Below are 22,195 nucleotides of genomic sequence, written 5' to 3' on the forward strand. Positions count from 1 at the left end.
ATGGTGTGTCATATATATATATATGCATACATACCATGAATGTTACTAGGTAGGTTTGTAATATTATTTTATGAGTAGTATTAATTTGAAAACTAATTCAAACACGATGGATCATCGGTGAGATAAGATTATATATATATATACTACAATATAATACAAATGTGTGTGAGATGAAGTTATGCCAATTCCCCTGACACTTTATCCCCTCTTTCTGGTACTCTCATATCTGCCACGCTTTCTTGCTAGATTTCTTCAAGACATAATCATATTATTATTAACCACTGTCCACCTCCATATAATTTCACCACCACCATCTTCATCTTCATCGGAGCAAAACTTCCACCACCGGCGCCGCCCTCCTTGTCAACTTCCCGATTTCCAGCTCAGCAAACAGCACCACCATAAATACCAACACAAGAATAGCTCTATCTCTGAATCTGATCACAACCAATATTGCTGCGCTGTGTGTCTGACACCCATGGCCATGGCTATGGAGGAGGAGGAGGAGGATGAGCCATGCGACTATAATAATTATAACATTGATGAACTGAAACGACTTACAAATTGCAGCCATGTCTTCCATAAGCATTGCATCAACGCTTGGGTTATTGGCAGATGCAAAACTACTTGCCCACTTTGCAGAGCCCACATCGATCCTGATAAAGATGAAGATGAAGATGCCTGGAGTACTGCTAGACTAGAACATAGATCAGAATCACTGATGTATTTCTTTGATGATGACGATTATACTGGCTCTGCCTTTATCATGTAGCTACTAACCATCCAAACAGATCTCAATTCATTAATCCAAGAAGGATATAACATTCTCTATTATTGTCAAATTGATGCAACTCAAATTTACAAAACCCAAATTGTAGGATATGTACATGTTAGCTCTACACTTACACTAAGCAGCAGTATTACAGACCAAAAAAAGGCCTAAAAATACAAAAACACAATATATATATGTGTGTGTGTGTGTGTATCATGAACAGCATCTCCCTATACCCTCCCCCCCTCCCCCCAATCCTATGTACTGTAACTAATATATACATACAGTAGCTCAGCTATCACGCTGTATGCATGGCCAGTGTGATTTCGCAAACTGTTATATATTATAAACAGCCCAAAAATCTATGCTATCGATCAGTTTAGTTATTTCTTACAAAATATCTTCAGATCAGAGTGGGAAGCATGGCAGACATGCCAGCCTACGCAGCTGATGAGCTCCCTGGCGGTAAATCATTAGGTACTTGGCGAACAAACTGCCCCTTTACACGCGGACGCTGCTCAGCCAGCTTTTTTCTGCTTTCATAGCGTACCTGTTGCCAAAACCCTTTTTCAGAATCACCCTTATCTCATCTACCTACGTTATGTTAAGGTTAAATCAAACTACACATTCAAGATTTACTTATAATGAGGATGTCGACTAACCTTCTTCTCAAAGCACCTCTCTTTTCTCTTCATTCTGAATTTTGTGAGGGCCACTTCTCGTTGTATGGCCCGATGTGATGCTCCCTCCTGAACGTGGAAACCATCTTCACTGCCACATTCCGGCATGGAATTGATCATGCTGTTGTAGTGGTGGCCATTGTAGAAACTACTGCTGTTACCACCACTCTGATCATTATTATTAGCTGATGATGCGTGGAGGTGGCACTGATCCAAGTTTTCCAATTTCTGGTCACGTTTACTATCTGTCCCTTGATCCAGAAGATTATTGAATTGGGGAGAACTTGAAGGTCGGTAGGCTGCTTGGTAGAAAGGATTGTTACTAAGTTGAGGGAAATGGCGCGGGTAAGTGGCTGTGGTTGGATTTGGCAGAGGTGAGAGGCCTGATGGAACACGGGACACTTGAGGCATCATGGGACTTAATCCATTTACAACATTCCCAAATCCTTTTACTCCACTGACAGGAATAGGTGGAGATATTTCTGTTTGTTGATTGTAGGGAAATGGCACCTTACGCAATCCTGGTTGAAATGAGGCCGCGTGTGTGTCTGAATTATAATCAGGGGCCTGATTGGATACTTGTCTGTCAGAATTGGTTTCGCGATCCTTGTGTTGATTACAGGTGCTCGGTGATGTAGAGTTGCGAGACTGCAGTGGCTTGCCTATGTACCTGCATGCATTATTCATTGTTCATCACATCACAAGCTGTAGAATGTTTGTTAAGGGTCACAGGATGGGTTAAACTTATTTGTTTGGTCTGGTTCTTCATATTCCTTCTACTTTGAGATGTAAACTACACCCCTCTTCGGGTTTATTTAAAAATATTAAGAAAGATAGTGAATTGCAGAAAAAGCCTAAAGCTTTTGTGGTCGACAATAATATCTTTTCAAGGTACAAAAAGGAGACATATTTTGAAATCTCACGATGATAAACAGAAAATATGTAAGTAACTAAAAACTCACCTAGAAAAGGCAGATGCATCAGAATGATTTAGCCTCCGGGTTTCATCATTTACTTGATTCACAGAACTACTGGGATGAGATCTCCTCAAAGATAAGTCCAACTGGGGTAATATATCAAACTTATTAGTGCTGGCATTTGAGGCAGGGCTTTCAATCGTGCCCCCTTTTAACTGGCTCTCAAAATTTCCAATCAAATCAATAACTTTTCTAGAAGAAGATTTGTTGCAAACACGATGATCATTGGAGGTTTTATCATTGGCATCAGCATCTATAGCAGCAGCCACAGCTGCAGATCCTAATTCACAATGAGGTAAATGCAGTGTAGTAAGTATGTATGTACCCATACATGGCACTGGCAGGAATAATGAGAATCAAGAAGGCAACGACGAGAAATCATTACCTCCGCCCTCATGTGCTTGGATTTTTTCTTGTTTCGCATGAATTTTGTAACCATTGGATGGACATCTTGATGCCTTTGGCTGTGAGGGGCAATGAAAGTGCTCTGCATCTGCTCCTTCATTCTCCAATTCTGGTTTAGTGCACGAGCTCTGCAGATGAACACAAAGTATTGTGCCAGTCTTGAATCAGAAGATAATCAGCTTTGTTCTAGAGAGAAGTGAAAAAAAACTTTGGAGAGAGTATAAGATACCTGTGCATCACTTCCTTTCTCAATGCACTCACGATTTCTTCGAATGCAGGCCATGTAACCACTTGAATGGTTGCTAACGTCATTGTTTTCAGCCGTGGCTTCAATCTTCTGCTGACCGACACTCTCATCTGGAGGTCCAAGGACAGCGGCACTCCTTGACTGCATCATGATTGGAAGCAAGACAATGTGATATGTTGAAGAAGAATTTAAAAGATCAAATGATTGAACAGAGAGTGGGATTCCCGGGCTTACAACTTGTTTCCTCCAGACGTGTTGCCATAAGTTCCTCAGCTCATTTTTCCTTATAGGCTTGACAAGATAGTCGGATGCACCTCTCAACATGCATTTGTAAACTGTAGCAACTGAATCGTGTGCTGACATCACTGGAACGACGCATTTAAACATACCATTAGTATTCCAACAAATCCGAGAGTTAATGTAAAGAAAAGAAAGGCGAGAAAACTGCCAGTACACACTTATGACCGGAATATTTTTGCAGACATCATGCTCCATAATCAAAGTGAGCAGCGCATATCCAGAGATCGAGGGCAGTTCAACTTCCGTCAAAATAAGGTCTATATTGCGTGATCTTCCTTTCAATACTTCCCATGCTTTCAAGCCATCGGGAACGGCAGCAACTGCTTCCAAGAAAATATAATAAAGTTTATTTATCGATGACCATCGACAGAGTTCACCAGCACCAAGTACATACATTATCTCAATCAACAAAACATAGCAGAAAACCTTCTAAATGTAAATTAACAAACTCTGCTTCAGATTGTCATTAGTTGGATGATCCTAAGGTATACTTGTTGATCTATCAATTATCAGAATAGCATAAGAATTTTTTGATGATGTTTCGAATATTTTTTCAGTTTAGAACATCTACACAATCATCAGATCTACACAAGAAGACAATACAAATGGAACATAGCCTCCATACGGGATTATAGAGCTCTCTGATCAGAGTTGAAGATGGGGGCTGTGCATACTGCTAACTGTGCACAGAAAAATTAGGTCTGAAAATATGATGTTAGATAGCAAGATTTCTGTGGAATGCAAAATCTTGAAGGTGCAGGGAAGGGCTCGAAACAGAACAAGCTTGCTAGCAACAGAATCGAGTAACATTGCAGAAGCTAAATTAAAATAGTGAAGGGCACAAACACAACCTTTTGATTTCCAGGTAAACCATATCCTCCTCCTCCACAAGTTTAATCAGTAGAGTTAATCGAAATGCAATTGAAGGAAGATTGGGGGATCTTAAGCCCAATAGGCGACAACAAATGAAACAGTGATCATCGGTACATCAAAAGATAGAGAGATAAGGATGATCAATGAAGAATTAATACGAAGAGACAAAAAGAAAGGAAGCAATTATCAATCCCCACCATCATCGGAAAATCAACGAACCTTTATAGCTGCATTTCCGGAGAAGAGCAGCAATTATGTGCCTGGTGGAGTCGTCTGCTTCCACCAAGAGCACTCTCACCGATAGCTTAGGCAGAAACCTCTCCCACCGAACTACCGAAGAGGAAGCAGAGGCATCGGGCGTGGGCGTGGGCGTGGAGTTCCTTTCCTGTGGTTGGTCCAATTGGGCCCTGACTTCGACAAGCTCTCCCATTGCTGATGAAGGAGGGCGGCGCAGTTGGAATAGGGAGGGCACATCAGTTTTCCTTCCAGGCAGTAGTTAGTTCTCAGTAGTACTCGCTAACCCGAAAGAAAATATCTTCGAGGATAATTAGTGGAGGGAGGAGAGAGGGAGGCCTTTCACACACACACACTCTCTCTCTCTCTCTCTCTACTCGGCGCACTTTAACCGCCGCCTGCCTTCCTCAGGTCAGCCATTGACGGACCTTGTCTGCCTCTCTGTCTGATGGATACCTCTAAATTGCTCTCGCCACACATACTGAATATATTACTTAATTATTAAATAAATAATCCTAGGATAAAAGTTGGTGATTTTACCAAATTACCCCCCTTACAGGTGTGTTCGGTTGTAAGACTTTTACAAAATCTTACTATTAATCCCATTTTTTCCCCCCAAAAATATCAAATCAAACACCTATTTTTCATTTTTTATATTATACTAAAAATAAATTTTACGTTCAAAACATCACATCAACACCTATTTACATCACATCATACAACTATTCAAATTCAAAATTTTTACTATTCAAATCCCAACTCAAAATCCAATCCCCCAAACAAACACACCCACTGTCTTGGTGATTGTCCCTGTCGAGAATAGAAATCACCCTCAAAAGGTTGGGCACTTCATTTGGGTAATGCAATCGAAAAGAAAAGAAAAAGAAAAGATATTTTGGGAAGATATTTTGGCATAGGACTTTTGACAAGTGGATTTTTCATTTTGGTTGGTTTGATGCCTTTACTTATTTGCATTTTTTGTGGTCTCCAATCTCCCCCTCCCCTCCTCTCTCTCTCTCTCTCTCTCTCTCTCTTCTTTTTTTATTTTTTATTTTTTTTTTATTTTTTATTTTTTTTATTTTCTATTATTTTATTATTTTTTATTTTTTATTTTTTATTTTTTTAAAGATATACTTACTATGTTCGGCCACAAATGATCCATTTTTTTTTTATCCACCATATAAAAGATATCCCTTTCAATTTTTAGAAAATTTATTAGTGTTAAACGTACTTAATAAATATAAATTAATTTAATTATATTTTAAATTCTCACACGCAGGACCCACTCAAAATCTTTTTATTTTTATCTTCAATAAATAAATATTTTTTTATATATTTAAAATTTTTATTTTTTATAAAATTAATTTTAATTTAATTATAAATGAATAAATATATTTTTTATTTATTTGTATTATATAAAATTTTATTATCATGATATTCATATTACATATATTTTCTCAATATATAATCCTAAGAAATTTTAAAATACCAACAATATTACTCATATAAGATATAATAAACTTGTATTATAGCATGTTATTAATAACTTACTACTTATCTCCTCACGAGGGAGTATAACATTTCCTTGTGTTTTTTTTTGTAAAAATGCACAAAATATTTTTTTTTTATTTATTATATAAAATCTATGTATTAATATAAAGTTAGCATGAAACATCCTATTGTTCAAAATTGATGTTTGATTTTAAATTAAATAAATAAGTGATCACTAATTTATTTTTATAGTTTTTAACAAAATCAATAACAATATGTCATCAAAAACTATAAAATGAAGTATTGATCAATTATTTTTTTATTTATTTTATTAAAAAATTATTTAAAATATTTTTTATTTATATAAAATTGGCATAAATATAATTTATGTATTTATTTAAAAGTAAATATTAGTTTGGGATAAAAAAATTATTTGGTACAAACTTTACCTCAACAATAGGTGTTATATAATTTATTTTTTTTAATTTTATTTGTGTTTTTTTTTTTCTCTCTCTCTATCCTACCATTGAGACCGAGATAGATAGGTGGATGCTATTAGGCGATTTTAATTTTATTTTTGTTGATAAATTAATTAATTATATCGAAATAATTACTTTTAAAAAGTTGTGTGGTGCTCTGTATTGGCTTGGCTGGCTCTCGTCTCGACTCGTCGTCTGTACGGAAACACACACGGGGATTAATTTGTTTTATATTACTTTATTTTATTTTTATTAATTTATTTGAAGAATGAATGAATGAATGGGCACCACAAATCTCTTGCTGGGCTCTCTTGATATTTTCAAAAATATCTCTCACCTTCGCTTTTTCATTTAATTTAACTAGGGAAGGCCCGCACGGTGTAATCTACTAAAAAAATTACAATATTAAAAATATAATAAAAAATTTTAATTTTAAATCAAAACATAAAGGTACACGATCGTGCATAGAATTAAATATAACTGTGTAAAAACATAGTTCTGTATAATTATACATTAAATTATACACGGCCGTGAAGTTTTTAGGTCAGCTGTCACGTCAATCGCGTTATGTCCACGTCATCAATTTTTATTAATTTTTTAATAGTGAGACCAAAATTGATTGAAATTGTTTATAATGATACTAAAATTAATGAGCTTTTTTTTAAAATATATCTGGATCAAAATTAATAAATTTTGGTTATATTGAGAATAAAATTGATTTTTTCGCAAATAAAATTTTATATAAAAAAATAAAGGTTGTGTTTTTTTTTTTTTTGGATTTTAACATAGAATTTTACTATTGAGATTTTTTTAAAAACAAAAACATAAAATCAGAATTTTTTTTATATTATACCATAAATTTATTTTACATTTAAAATATCACATTAACACATATTTATATCACGTTAAATAACTATTCAAATTCAACTTTTTACTATTCATAAATCTAAACACAAAATCCCAAACCCGTAAACAAACACACCCAAAGGGTTTTAAGTATAGATAAAAAATTAATATTACTATATATTTTTAAAAAATTAGAATATATATCTAAATATTTTAAACACTATTTTATCAATAAAATATATATAAAATGTGTATACTCCCTCCGTCCCATATATTATGGGCGCATAGATACATAAATTTAGGTAAAATATAATTAGTAAGTAATTTAAAAATATATTAGTAAAATAATAATAGATTAAGATTAAGATAAGTAAATAGTTTAATTATGATTAAAAAGTTTTAAAATTTAAAATTTAAAATATGATTAAATAATATAATTATATTTTTTTAAAAAAAACAAACAAATTATGTGGGACAGACGAAAATAAAAAATAGATACAAATTATGTGATACAGATAAAATATTATTTTGTAAAGAATAAAAATTTATATAATACAATTAAAAAAATAAAAATATTTTTTTATAATTAACATAAATTAGAAGGAATCTTATATGTAATATATATTCAAATTTTAATTAAATAGATTGAAGAGATAAAATAATAATAATAATAATAATTATAATAATAATAAGTAAATAATGAATGCAATGTATATGTAGGCATTTGTTTACTCTTTGATTTTGGTATGAACTAACAACAATATTAGTTTTTAGACTCTTCAATATCCATGTAATTATTTTTAAATAATAGTTATTATGATACATAATATATATATCTATATATGACATTTTAAAAATAAAATCTATTAATTTATCAGACACAATAATTGATTATTAACAAAAATTATTAGGTTACATGTAATTGGTAATGTCCAATTAATCTGTATACAAATTATATATTTTGTGTATATAAACATAATGAATTTTTTTTTTTTTTGTATATATAATATTATGAAAAGTATTTCTTTAAAGTTATACTTTATTTGTAATTTATTAAATTAATTATTCTATAATTATCATAATTAAGTTTATTATATAAAAAAGTATATGCATACCAAAATTAATTTAAAAATATATCAAACATCTTTATACACAATTATTATTATTTTTTGCATATCTTCTTTTACAAACATTAAAACACACAAATGCAGCGAGCAAATGATATAAAAGTTTTGACTTAGTACATAAAAATACAAGAGCAGTTAAATCAACCAAGTATCATCTAACATTAATCTGAATGGGAGAAAATACAGTCACAACTATTATATCTGACATTGCAGTGTCAAACATCCTGCACCGAGGAGACAAAAAAACTAACTATTTAATAACTACAAATCTTCAATACTATAATAACGAAACAATATATGTATATACATCAGAATTCTACAATACTATTAGATTAAGGGAAAACAAATCATATTACAAAAAATATACTCCCAACTCCATCCGTGAAACAACAAACAACCAAATTAAAGGTCAATCTACACAACAAATAGATGTTTCATCCCACGATAACTTCAACAATTCTCAAATCAACACAGCTACGCCATTCCCCAATCAGTCAATAGCCAAGTCGTCTTCATCTCCAGGATCTTTCCCGGGTACAGGCACTGCAGCGAGATGAAGAGAAGATTATATATATAAGAAATTTGCAGCAGGGTAAAGGACAGATTATAATCCTTCAGCAGCCGCTGTCCCTCCAGCAGCTCCAACCTCTTCGTCTTCGTCTTCGTCTTCTTTTCTTTCTCTCATTCTTCTCCTTCTTCCTACATCTTTCTATTATTTCCCTTCATCATCTTTACCCCCACCTCATTGCAGACAGTTCTTCGTTTACCATTTCTTCACTGGTAGGTCCCAATATCTCTGGCCATTGAAAAAAACAGATAAATTTCATCAACATCAATACATAGAGTGTAGGAGAAGGAAAATTTTGCCCTATCCTACAACCGCAGATGCAGCCACGGTTGCAAGTCACACCCCTTATTTCCCAAACGTATAGTATATATAGAGAAAGATATAGATTAGTACGTGACAATACAGAGAAAGGAGTTAGAATAGTGCCTCTTCGATTACCGCAATCCGCATACTGCAACTATTAATTACGACCCTTCAAATATTGTTTAAATTTTAATGATGACTTTTACATATGTAAGACTCCTTTTTCTAGACGTATCACATCGGTAGATTTGAACAGCCTCTTTGCATATTTATAAACGGTTGTCCAAAGAGAAGAGAAAAATAAGGAGAAAAAACTAAAATAATCCACATAAATAAAACTATATTTTGATAAATAACAAAATTAATTTCACAAATATTTAAAAACTGAATTTATAAAATTATTCTACCAAATAATCATTAAAAACTCGTATTTCTATCTAAATTGCATAAAATATTCATATAATGAATTTTAATAAAGACATTATCTATTAACACTTAATACGAATAAAATAATTATATAAATAATATAAAATGACTACAACTAATAAAAAAATTTATTTAAAATAATTATAATCAATACGATTGTACAATCAATAAAGTAAGCTCTACGTATACAACACACCAATCATATGTTAGGAGCAATGAAAATTAAAGAAATTTTTTTTAAAAACCCTAATTATATAAATAATATAAAATGACTGCAACTAATAAAAAAAATTATTTAAAATAATTATAATCAATACAATTGTACAATCAATAAAATAGGCTCTGTAAACAACACACCAATCATATGTTAGGATCAATGAAAATTAAAGAAAAAAAATTCAAAAACCCTAGAAATTCATGCTTTTTATTAATGTGGAGCCCACAATGAGTTTAAATATAGATATATATATGATATATGATTTTACTTTATTTAATACTCTCTCCGTCCCAAAACTACGATCTCATTTGAGTTTGGAATTTAAAGAATATTGATATTATATTGATAGTTGGTAAAAAGTACGAATTGAAAATTGTGTAATAATAATGAAAAAATGAAGGTAGTTTTATAGTAATATGATTATTTATGAAAATGAGACTATTATTTTGAGACGGACAAAAATAATAAACATCATGACTAGTAATACTATAATAATAAATAAGGCTCTCTTTCTTCCACGTTGCTCATCATTTGCATTTACTAGTATTATTATTATTATTCTAAATAATTTTCAAAAAATTAAAAAGAGTTTTATTTACAATTCTTTATTTTTATCTTTTAAATAAGCAAATAAATTTATATATTCAACTTTTTTTTTATAAAATTAATTAATATGTATAAATATATATTATTTTTTATTATATTGTAAATTATACTAATTAATTTTAGTTTCATTTAAAAAACTTAAAACCACTTATTAACTACAAAAATTTTGTTGGGAGGGCCTCGAACAACTAAGAAGTTGGGATGTTGAAATAATGGATTGAAAGAAACAAAACATTTCTCATGAATAATAGACGAGAAGGCAAAATAAAAATACATACGGAAGCGTACTCAAATATTACAATTGCATATTATCACGTCATTAAAAAAAATAATAAAATAAATATATATATTGGTTCAAACTGTAGACACTTTAAGATTTTTCTTGCGATATATAATTCGTCTAATATAATTTGTCTGTCGAACATAGTTTGTAGCTTGCGATATATAGTTCGTCTAATATAATTTGTCTGTCGAACATAGTTTGTAGGTTTTTATATTTCACTGAAAATTTACTATTTAAACAAAAATTTACATTTAAATCAATTTAAACTATATTATGGGATAGGTATGGGGCTAGATCAGCAGCATAAAAAAGCTCTCAACCTTCTCATCTGTATTATCACTCGTTGGGTTATACATAAATACGTGTATATGTATAAAGTGAATGAATTTATACACGTGTGTTTGTATATCTCTAATAGAGGATGATATAGGTGGGGATGGGTCTGCTGATTTGATCTCAGAATCGGATTAGATTGACAATATTAAAAGCCTTCAAAGACCCCATTTGCATCATTACTTATTAGATGTAGATGTAATACTCTCATCGTAAAAATTAATATTATTATAGTAAATAAATATTTTTATAATATTTTGGAATTAAAAAATTAATATTTTAAAATAAATTTTATTTTTATTTTACATGTTGATTATGATTAAAAAGACTGTTAAACGAATAAATATTAATAAAAATAAATATAAAATATAATATATATAATAATAGTATAACTATATGTGTATATATAAAAAAATAAAAATAAATATAAAATATAATATATATAATAATAAAAAAAAAGAAAAGAAGAAAGAAAATGATTTAGCTGTTTGATTTCAATTTTGATTTTGGTATTATATTTTTTGTTATACATAGAATTTAATTATGAATTTTAATACGAATTTAGATATTGAAGATATTAAATTAGAAATTCTTCAAAAAATTCATAATTGGCTATTTAATCGACGAATTTCTTTAGCTAATAGCCTATTCGTAGTCCTAGCGTTATATTCTGAGAATTTCATATCGAGTCGAATTGAAAACGGCAGTGTACTGCACCTGCTTGTTTATTCCTATCTTTAATTATTTTTATTTAATAATCGAGCGATATAAATAGTATGAGGTATAAGAATTTTATAATTAGAATATTGTATTATACTAAATATAAAAGTTTGAAATCCAACGAGCTAATTATAGAAATTAGCTTTTGAATAAGCATGTAGCTCCTATGAATAACCATATAGCTCAGCTGATTTGAGTAAATAATGGAGCAAGTGTATGTTGGGGGAGATTCGAGTGAGATTGCAAAAGCTAAGGAGTGTTGATAAGAGGTAAGCAGTAAGGAATTAAATCCAATTTTAAGAAATTAGGTATGCATGTTGTATGCAATTCTGAGTAATATGTTAATGTGATATTACGTGAATTATTTTGTCAGGGCATGTATATATTTATATTTATATATATGTGTGTGTATGCATGTGGGAGACTTCACGGTTTATGATATTTGATATACGTATTTGATCGTGTTGGTGAATTTATGAAAAGGAAGATAGGTGAGCTGTCTCACCAGCCCTTTTCGGTAAATTCGCTTATTTGACATGTTGCACACATATTGCACGGTTTATCGAATATGTTTTATGGATCTATCGTCTAGTCATTGTGTGCGGTAGTGCTACGCGAGGGCATCATCTGGGGTTAGGATATTCGACCCCGATGTACCGTAACACTTTGGCGATAATGGATGATAGTAGTCGGACAACTGGGTGACTTAGTCGCACGGTCATTCAGGGATTAGACCTATTGTAGTTGAGACGTATTTGGTCTAATCATTCGCGTTCGGTGTTGTTCCACTAATTGGGCTGGCCATTGGTGAGGTCTACCGGTAGTTTAGGATCATATGCCAAACTCCAAACGTGATCCCGTTAGGGCGCGCAAGGGAGAGTAGAGTTTCCGGGTTTCCCTTGGGTGATTCCAGATTGCACGGATTCTACTACATTACACGGGATAGGGCTAGTAAGTGGGGGTCCTATCTTCGCTATCACAGACTATGGGGCCTCTTGTGGTTAATGGCGACAACGTTCGGCTATCCATGTATTGAATGTGGGAGTCGTATAGTGGGTATATGGAAGTGACCGGATGACCGTTATATTATTATGGGTTTATCAGGTCCTTCCTTGAGCCGAGGATTTTCCGGCTATTTATTGATGATGGTCTAGTGAGCTTGTTATTACAGGGCCAAGGGTATTCCGGCTACTCATTTAGACAGATGTAGTGAGCCTATGATTATGAAGCCGAGGTTATTCCGGCTGCTCACTTCGGCGGATGTATATATATGTGTGCATGTGCATTGTTCTCGAGTTTGATATTTTTGTTGCATCATTTCACTATTGGCATGACATGACACGTATTTTATGATTGACGGAAATTAGACTTTATTCCTGTCCGCGACGTGGATCACAGGGAATCCCTTTTTTGCTATCTACAAGTGCACAAAAATCCGTGCAGAAGTTTTTTGGGACTCGTGGCGCCCACTTTGACACGATGGACGGCCTGAGCGGCATTCGTACGTTGGGTCACGAGTTCGCTGTTGTCTGCTGGGGCAAATATCGACAATGATCCTTTCGCAGGTTCACCTATAGAATTAATTTTACGAATTCTCATTTCTCTAAACGATAAGGCTTATTCGACTTCTCGCAATGACGCGGGTTCGTCGGTGCCTATGCGCGAACCCCCGTTCATAAAATTCGGCTGGACGACGGCTCCGTGAGCGGCTGACGGGGTCGTCATTCGCGATTCCTGGCCGCGACGTGGATCGTAGGGAATCTCATTTTTGCTGCCTACAATTGCACAAAAATCCGTGCAGGAGTTTTTTGGGACTCGTGGCGCCCACTCTGTCACGATGGACAGCCTGAGCGGCATTCGTACGTCGGGTCACGAGTTCGCTGTTGTCTGCCGGGGCAGATACAGACAATGATCCTTTCGCAGGTTCACCTAGAGAATTCATTTTATGAATTCTCCTTTCTCTAAACGATAAGGCTTATTCAACTTCTCGCGATGACGCGGGTTTGTCGGCGCCCGTGCGCGAACCCCCGTTCGCAAAATTCGGCTGGACAACGGCTCCGTGAATGGCTGACGGGGTCGTCGTTCGCGATTCCTGGCCGCAACGTGGATCGCAGGGAATCCCTTTTTTGCTCCCTACAAGTGCACCAAAATACGAGCAGGAGTTTTTTGGGACTCGTGGCGCCCACTCTGTCATGACCTGAGCGGCATTCGTACGTCGGATCACGAGTTCGCTGTTGTTTGCCGGGGCAGATATCGACAATGATCCTTTCGCACGTTCACCTATAGAATTCATTTTACGAATTCTTCTTTCTCTAAAGGATAAGGCTTATTTGACTTCTCGCGATGACGCGGGTTCGTCGGCCCCCGTGCGCGAACCCCCGTTCAAAAAATTCGGCTGGACGACGGCTCCGTGAGGGGCTGACGGGGTCGTCGTTCGCGATTCCTGGCCACGATGTGGATCGCAGGGAATCACATTTTTGCTGCCTACAAGTGCACAAAAATCCGTGCATGAATTTTTTAGGACTCGTGGACGGCCTGACCGGCACTCGTACGTCGGGTCACGAATACACAGTTGTCAGCCGGGACAGACATCCACAATGATCCTTCCGGAGGTTCACCTGTAGAATCCTTGTTACGTGTTGTACTTTCCCTAAATGATAAGGCTTACTCGAATTCTCGCGTTGACGTGGGTTCGGCGGCGGCCGTGCGCGAATCATCGTTCGCAATATACGGCTGGATGATGGGTCCGTGAATGACGGACAAGGTCGTCGTTCGCGATTTTTGGCCGCGACGTGCATCGCAGGAAATCCATATTTGGTGTCTACATATTCGCGAAAATCCGCGCAGGAGTTTTTTTGGGCGCTCACTCTGTCCCGATGGACGGCCTGACCGGCACTCATACGTCGGGTCACGAATACGCTGTTGTCAGCCGGGACAGACATCGACAAAGATCCTTCCGCAGGTTAACCTATAAAATCCTTGTTACGTGTTGTACTTTCTCTAAGTGATAAGGCTTACTCGAATTCTCGCGTTGATGCGGGTTCGTCGGCGGCCGTGCGCGAATACTCGTTCGCAATATACGGGTGGACGACGGATCCGTGAACGACGGACAAGGTCGTCGTTCGCGATTTTTGGCCGCGACGAGTATCGCAGAAAATCCATTTTTGGTGCCTACATATTCGCGAAAATCCGCGCATGAGTTTTTTTGGGCGCTCACTCTGTCCCGATGGACAGCCTGACCGGCACTCCTACGTCGGATCACGAATACGCTGTTGTCAGCCGGGACAGACATCCACAATTATCCTTCCGCAGGTTCACCTATAGAATCCTTGTTACGTGTCGTACTTTCTCTAAATGATAAGGCTTACTCGAATTCTCGCGTTGACGCGGGTTCGTCGGCGGCCGTGCACGAATCCTCGTTCGCAATATACGGGTGGACGACGGATCCTTGAACGACGGACAAGATCGTCTTTCGCGATTTTTTGCCGCGACGTGCATCGCAGGAAATCAATTTTTGGTACCTACATATTCGCGAAAATTCGCGCAGGAGTTTTTTGGGCGTTCACTCTGTCCCGATGGACGGCCTGACCGGCACTCGTACGTCGGGTCACGAATACCCAGTTGTCAGCTGGGAAAGACATCCACAATGATCCTTCCGCAGGTTCACCTGTAGAATCCTTGTTACGTGTTGTACTTTCTTTAAGTGATAAGGCTTACTCGAATTCTCGCGTTGACGCGGGTTCGTCGGCGGCCGTGCGCGAATCCTTGTTCGCAATATACGGCTGGATGACGGGTCCGTGAACGACGGACAAGGTCGTCGTTCGCGATTTTTGGCCGCGACGAGCATCGCAAAAAATCCATTTTTGGTGCCTACATATTCGCGAAAATCCGCGCATGAGTTTTTTTGGGCACTAACTCTATCCCGATGGACAGCCTGACCGGCACTCCTACGTCGGGTCACGAATACGCTGTTGTCAGCCGGGACAGACATCCACAATGATCCTTCCGCAGGTTCACCGATAGAATCTTCGTTACGTGTTGTACTTTCTCTAAATGTTAAGGCTTACTTTAATTCTCGCGTTGATGCCGCGCGCGAATCCTCGTTCGCAATATACGGCTGGACGACGGGTCCGTGAACGACGGACAAGGTCGTCGTTCGCGAATATTGGCCGCGACGTGCATCGCAGGAAATCCATTTTTGGTGCCTACATATTCGCAAAAATCCGCGCAGGAGTTTTTTTGGGCGCTCACTCTGTCCCGATGGACGGCCTGACCGGCACTCGTACGTCGGGTCACTAATACACTGTTGTCAGCCGGGACAGACATCGACAAAGATCCTTCCGCAGGTTAACCTATAAAATCCTTGTTACGTGTTGTACTTTCTCTAAGTGATAAGGCTTACTCGAATTCTCGCGTTGACGCGGGTTCGTCGGCGGCCGTGCACGAATCCTCGTTCGCAATATACGGGTGGACGACGGATCCTTGAACGACGGACAAGATCGTCTTTCGCGATTTTTTGCCGCGCGTGCATCGCAGGAAATCAATTTTTGGTACCTACATATTCGCGAAAATTCGCGCAGGAGTTTTTTGGGCGTTCACTCTGTCCCGATGGACGGCCTGACCGGCACTCGTACGTCGGGTCACGAATACCTAGTTGTCAGCCGGGAAAGACATCCACAATGATCCTTCCGCAGGTTCACCTGTAGAATCCTTGTTACGTGTTGTACTTTCTTTAAGTGATAAGGCTTACTCGAATTCTCGCGTTGACGCGGGTTCGTCGGCGGCCGTGCGCGAATCCTCGTTCGCAATATACGGCTGGATAACGGGTCCGTGAACGACGGACAAGGTCGTCGTTCGCGATTTTTGGCCGCGACGAGCATCGCAGAAAATCCATTTTTGGTGCCTACATATTCGCGAAAATCCGCGCATGAGTTCTTTTGGGCACTCACTCTGTCCCGATGGACAGCCTGACCGGCACTCCTACGTCGGGTCACGAATACGCTGTTGTCAGCCGGGACAGACATCCACAATGATCCTTCCGTAGGTTCACCGATAGAATCTTCGTTACGTGTTGTACTTTCTCTAAATGATAAGGCTTACTTTAATTCTCGCGTTGACGCCGCGCGCGAATCCTCGTTCGCAATATACGGCTGGACGACGGGTCCGTGAACGACGGACAAGATCGTCGTTCGCGAATATTGGCCGCGACGTGCATCGCAGGAAATCCATTTTTGGTGCCTACATATTCGCAAAAATCCGCGCAGGAGTTTTTTTGGGCCCTCACTCTGTCCCGATGGACGGCCTGACCGGCACTCGTACGTCGGGTCACGAATACATTGTTGTCAGCCGGGACAGACATCCACAATGATCCTTCCGCAGGTTCACCTATAGAATCCTTGTTACGTGTTGTACTTTCTCTAAATGATAAGGCTTACTCGAATTCTCGCGTTGACGCGGGTTCGTCGACGACCCTGCGCGAATCCTTGTTCGCAATATACGGGTGGACGACGGATCCGTGAACGACGGACAAGGTCGTCGTTCGCGATTTTTTGCTGCGACGTGCATCGCAAGAAATCAATTTTTGGTACCTACATATTCGCGAAAATTCGCGCAGGAGTTTTTTGGGCGCTCACTCTTTCCCGATGGACGGCCTGACCGGCACTCGTACGTCGGGTCACGAATACCCAGTTGTCAGCCGGGAAAGACATCCACAATGATCCTTCCGCAGGTTCACCTGTAGAATCCTTGTTACGTGTTGTACTTTCTCTAAATGATAAGGCTTACTCGAATTCTCGCGTTGACGCGGGTTCGTCGGCGGCCGTGCGCGAATCCTCGTTCGCAATAAACGGGTGGACGACGGGTCGTGAATGACGGACATGGTCGTCGTTCGCGATTTTTGGCCGCGGCGTGCATCGCAGGAAATCCATTTTTTGTGCCTACATATTCGCAAAAATCCGCGCAGGAGTTTTTTTGGGCGCTCACTCAGTACCTATGGACGGCCTGACCGGCACTCGTACGTCGGGTCACGAATACGCAGTTGTCAGCCGGGACAGACATCCACAATGATCCATCCGTAGGTTCACCTGTAGAATCCTTGTAACGTGTTGTACTTTCTCCAAATGATAAGGCTTACTCGAATTCTCGCGTTGACGCGGGTTCGTCGACGACCCTGCGCGAATCCTCGTTCGCAATATACGGGTGGACGACGGATCCGTGAACGACGGACAAGGTCGTCGTTCGCGATTTTTTGCTGCGACGTGCATCGCAAGAAATCAATTTTTGGTACCTACATATTTGCGAAAATTCGCGCAGGAGTTTTTTGGGCGCTCACTCTTTCCCGATGGACGGCCTGACCGGCACTCGTACGTCGGGTCACGAATACCCAGTTGTCAGCCGGGAAAGACATCCACAATGATCCTTCCGCAGGTTCACATGTAGAATCCTTGTTACGTGTTGTACTTTCTCTAAATGATAAGGCTTACTCGAATTCTCGCGTTGACGCGGGTTCGTCGGCGGCCGTGCGCGAATCCTCGTTCGCAATAAACGGGTGGACGACGGGTCGTGAATGACGGACATGGTCGTCGTTCGCGATTTTTGGCCGCGGCGTGCATCGCAGGAAATCCATTTTTGGTGCCTACATATTCACAAAAATCCGCGCAGGAGTTTTTTTGGGCGCTCACTCAGTACCTATGGACGGCCTGACCGGCACTCGTACGTCGGGTCACGAATACGCAGTTGTCAGCCGGGACAGACATCCACAATGATCCATCCGTAGGTTCACCTGTAGAATCCTTGTAACGTGTTGTACTTTCTCCAAATGATAAGGCTTACTCGAATTCTCGCGTTGACGCGGGTTCGTCGACGACCCTGCGGGAATCCTCGTTCGCAATATACGGGTGGACGACGGATCCGTGAACGACGGACAAGGTCGTCGTTCGCGATTTTTTGCTGCGACGTGCATCGCAAGAAATCAATTTTTGGTACCTACATATTCGCGAAAATTCGCACAGGAGTTTTTTGGGCGCTCACTCTTTCCCGATGGACGGCCTGACCGGCACTCGTACGTCGGGTCACGAATACCCAGTTGTCAGCCGGGAAAGACATCCACAATGATCCTTCCGCAGGTTCACATGTAGAATCCTTGTTACGTGTTGTACTTTCTCTAAATGATAAGGCTTACTCGAATTCTCGCGTTGACGCGGGTTCGTCGGCGGCCGTGCGCGAATCCTCGTTCGCAATAAACGGGTGGACGACGGGTCCGTGAATGACGGACAAGGTCGTCGTTCGCGATTTTTGGCCGCGACGTGCATCGCAGAAAATCCATTTTTTGTGGCTACATATTCGCAAAAATCCGCGCAGGAGTTTTTTTGGGCGCTCACTCAGTACCTATGGACGGCCTGACCGGCACTCGTCCGTCGGGTCACGAATACGCAGTTGTCAGCCGGGACAGACATCCACAATGATCCATCCGTAGGTTCACCTGTAGAATCCTTGTAACGTGTTGTACTTTCTCCAAATGATAAGGCTTACTCGAATTCTCGCGTTGACGCGGGTTCGTCGGCGGCCGTGCGCGAATCATCGTTCGCAATATACGGTTGGACGACGGGTCCGTGAACGACGGACAAGGTCGTCGTTCGCGATTTTTGGCAGCGACGTGCATCGCAGGAAATCCATTTTTGGTGCTTACATATTCGCGAAAATCCGCGCAGGAGTTTTTTTGGGCGCTCACTCTGTCGCGATGGACGGCCTGACCGGCACTCGTACGTCGGGTCACGAATACGCTGTTGTCAGCCGGGACAGACATCCACAATGATCCTTCCGCAGGTTCACCTATAGAATCCTTGTTACGTGTTGTACTTTCTCTAAATGATAAGGCTTACTCGAATTCTCGCGTTGATTCGGGTTCATCGGCAGCCGTGCGCGAATCCTCGTTCGCAATATACGGCTGGACGACGGATCCGTGAACGACGGAGAAGGTCGTCTTTCGCGACTTTTGGCCGCGACGTGCATCGCAGGAAATTCAATTTTGGTGCCTACATATTCGCGAAAATTCGCGCAGGAGTTTTTTTGGGCGCTCACTCAGTACCTATGGACGGCTTGACCGGCACTCGTACGTCGGGTCACGAATACGCTGTTGTCAGCCGGGACAGACATCCACGATGATCCTTCCGCAGGTTCACCTGTAGAATCCTTGTTACGTGTTGTACTTTCTCTAAGTGATAAGGCTTACTCGAATTCTCGCGTTGACGCGGGTTCGGCGACGGCCGTGCGCGAATCCCCGTTCACACTATACGGGTGGACGACGGACAAGTGAACGACGGACAAGGTTATCGTTCGCGATTTTTGGCCGCGACGAGCATCGCAGAAAATCCATTTTTGGTGCCTACATATTCGCGAAAATCCGCGCATGAGTTTTTTTGGGCACTCACTCTGTCCCGATGGACAGCCTGACCGGCACACCTACGTCGGGTCACGAATACGCTGTTGTCAGCCGGGACAGACATCCACAATGATCCTTCCGTAGGTTCACCGATAGAATCTTCGTTACGTGTTGTACTTTCTCTAAATGATAAGGCTTACTTTAATTCTCGCGTTGACGCCGCGCGCGAATCCTCGTTCGCAATATATGGCTGGACGACGGGTCCGTGAACGACGGACAAGGTCGTCGTTCGCGAATATTCGCCGCGACGTGCATCGCAGGAAATCCATTTTTGGTGCCTACATATTCGCAAAAATCCGCGCAGGAGTTTTTTTGGGCGCTCACTCTGTCCCGATGGACGGCCTGACCGGCACTCGTACGTCGGGTCACGAATACGCTGTTGTCAGCCGGGACAGACATCCACAATGATCCTTCCGCAGGTTCACCTATAGAATCCTTGTTACGTGTTGTACTTTCTCTAAGTGATAAGGCTTACTCGAATTCTCGCGTTGACGCGGGTTCGTCGACGACCCTGCGCGAATCCTCGTTCGCAATATACGGGTGGACGACGGATCCGTGAACGACGGACAAGGTCGTCGTTCGCAATTTTTGGCCGCGACGTGCTTCGCAGGAAATCAATTTTTGGTACCTACATATTCGCAAAAATCCGCGCAGGATTTTTTTGGGCGCTCACTCTGTCCCGATGGACGGCCTGACCGGCACTCGTATGTCTGGTTACGAATACGCTGTTGTCAGCCGGGACAGACATCGACAAAGATCCTTCCGCAGGTTAACCTATTAAATCCTTGTTATGTGTTGTACTTTCTCTAAGTGATAAGGCTCACTCGAATTGTCGCGCAGACGCGGGTTCGTCGGCGGCCGTGCGCGAATCCTCGTTCGCAATATACGAGTGGACGACGGATCCTTGAACAACGGACAAGGTCGTCGTTCGCGATTTTTGGCCGCGACGTGCATCGCAGGAAATCCATTTTTGGTGCCTACATATTCGCAAAAATCTGCGCAGGAGTTTTTTTTGGCGCTCACTCTGTCCCAATGGACGGCCTGACCGGCACTCGTACGTCGGGTCACGAATGCGCTATTGTCAGCCAGGACAGACATCCACAATGATCCTTCCGCAGGTTCACCTATAGAATCCTTGTTACGTGTTGTAATTTCTCTAAATGATAAGGCTTACTCGAATTCTCGCGTTGACGCAGGTTCGTCGGCGGCCGTGCGTGAATCATCGTTCGCAATATACGGCTGGACGACGGGTCCGTGAACGACGGACAAGGTCGTCGTTCTCGATTTTTGGCCGCGACGTGCATCGCAGGAAATCCATTTTTGGTGCCTACATATTCGCGAAAATCCGCGCAGGAGTTTTTTGGGGCGCTCACTCTGGCTCGATGGACGGCCTGACCGGCACTCGTACGTCGGGTCACGAATACGCTGTTGTCAGCCGGGACAGACATCCACAATGATCCTTCCGCAGGTTCACCTATAGAATCCTTGTTACGTGTTGTACTTTCTCTAAGTGATAAGGCTTACTCGAATTCTCGCGTTGACGCGGGTTCGTCGGCGGCCGTGCGCGAATCCTCGTTCGCAATATACGGGTGGACGATTGGTCCGTGAACGACGGACAAGGTCTTCGTTCGCGATTTTTGGCCGGGACGTGCATCGCAGGAAATCCATATTTGGTGCCTACATATTCGCGAAAATCCGCGCAGGAGTTTTTTTGCGCGCTCACTCTGTCTCGATGGACGGCCTGACCGGCACTCGTACCTATAGAATCCTTGTTACGTGTTGTACTTTCTCTAAATGATAAGGCTTACTCGAATTCTCACGTTGACGCGGGTTCATCGGCGGCCGTGCGCGAATCCTCGTTCGCAATA

The 22,195-nt window shown here is 40.2% G+C and overlaps 1 protein-coding gene across 2 annotated transcripts; it reads right to left on the reverse strand.

The window, feature by feature from the left end:
- Window positions 1-802: 802 nt before the first annotated feature.
- Window positions 803-4,952, reverse strand: LOC127245117 (two-component response regulator-like APRR5). Of its 2 annotated transcripts, none has more exons than XM_051265825.1 (8): window positions 4,474-4,952; window positions 3,540-3,701; window positions 3,316-3,446; window positions 3,064-3,222; window positions 2,815-2,992; window positions 2,415-2,700; window positions 1,435-2,122; window positions 803-1,322 (listed from the first exon to the last, which is right to left on the reverse strand). In XM_051265825.1, exons 1-8 carry the CDS (start codon window positions 4,682-4,684, stop codon window positions 1,212-1,214), a joined length of 1,926 nt encoding a protein of 641 aa, XP_051121782.1. In that variant the 5' UTR covers window positions 4,685-4,952; the 3' UTR covers window positions 803-1,211. The 2 variants fall into 2 exon arrangements, with proteins under 2 accessions (XP_051121782.1, XP_051121781.1); XM_051265824.1 differs by having other exon boundaries at window positions 2,415-2,709.
- Between the last annotated feature and the right edge of the window lie 17,243 nt (window positions 4,953-22,195).

Source organism: Andrographis paniculata, unplaced genomic scaffold (genome assembly GCF_009805555.1).
Source record: "Andrographis paniculata isolate CXL003 unplaced genomic scaffold, ASM980555v1 Contig21END, whole genome shotgun sequence".
Lineage (NCBI taxonomy): Eukaryota > Viridiplantae > Streptophyta > Magnoliopsida > Lamiales > Acanthaceae > Andrographis > Andrographis paniculata.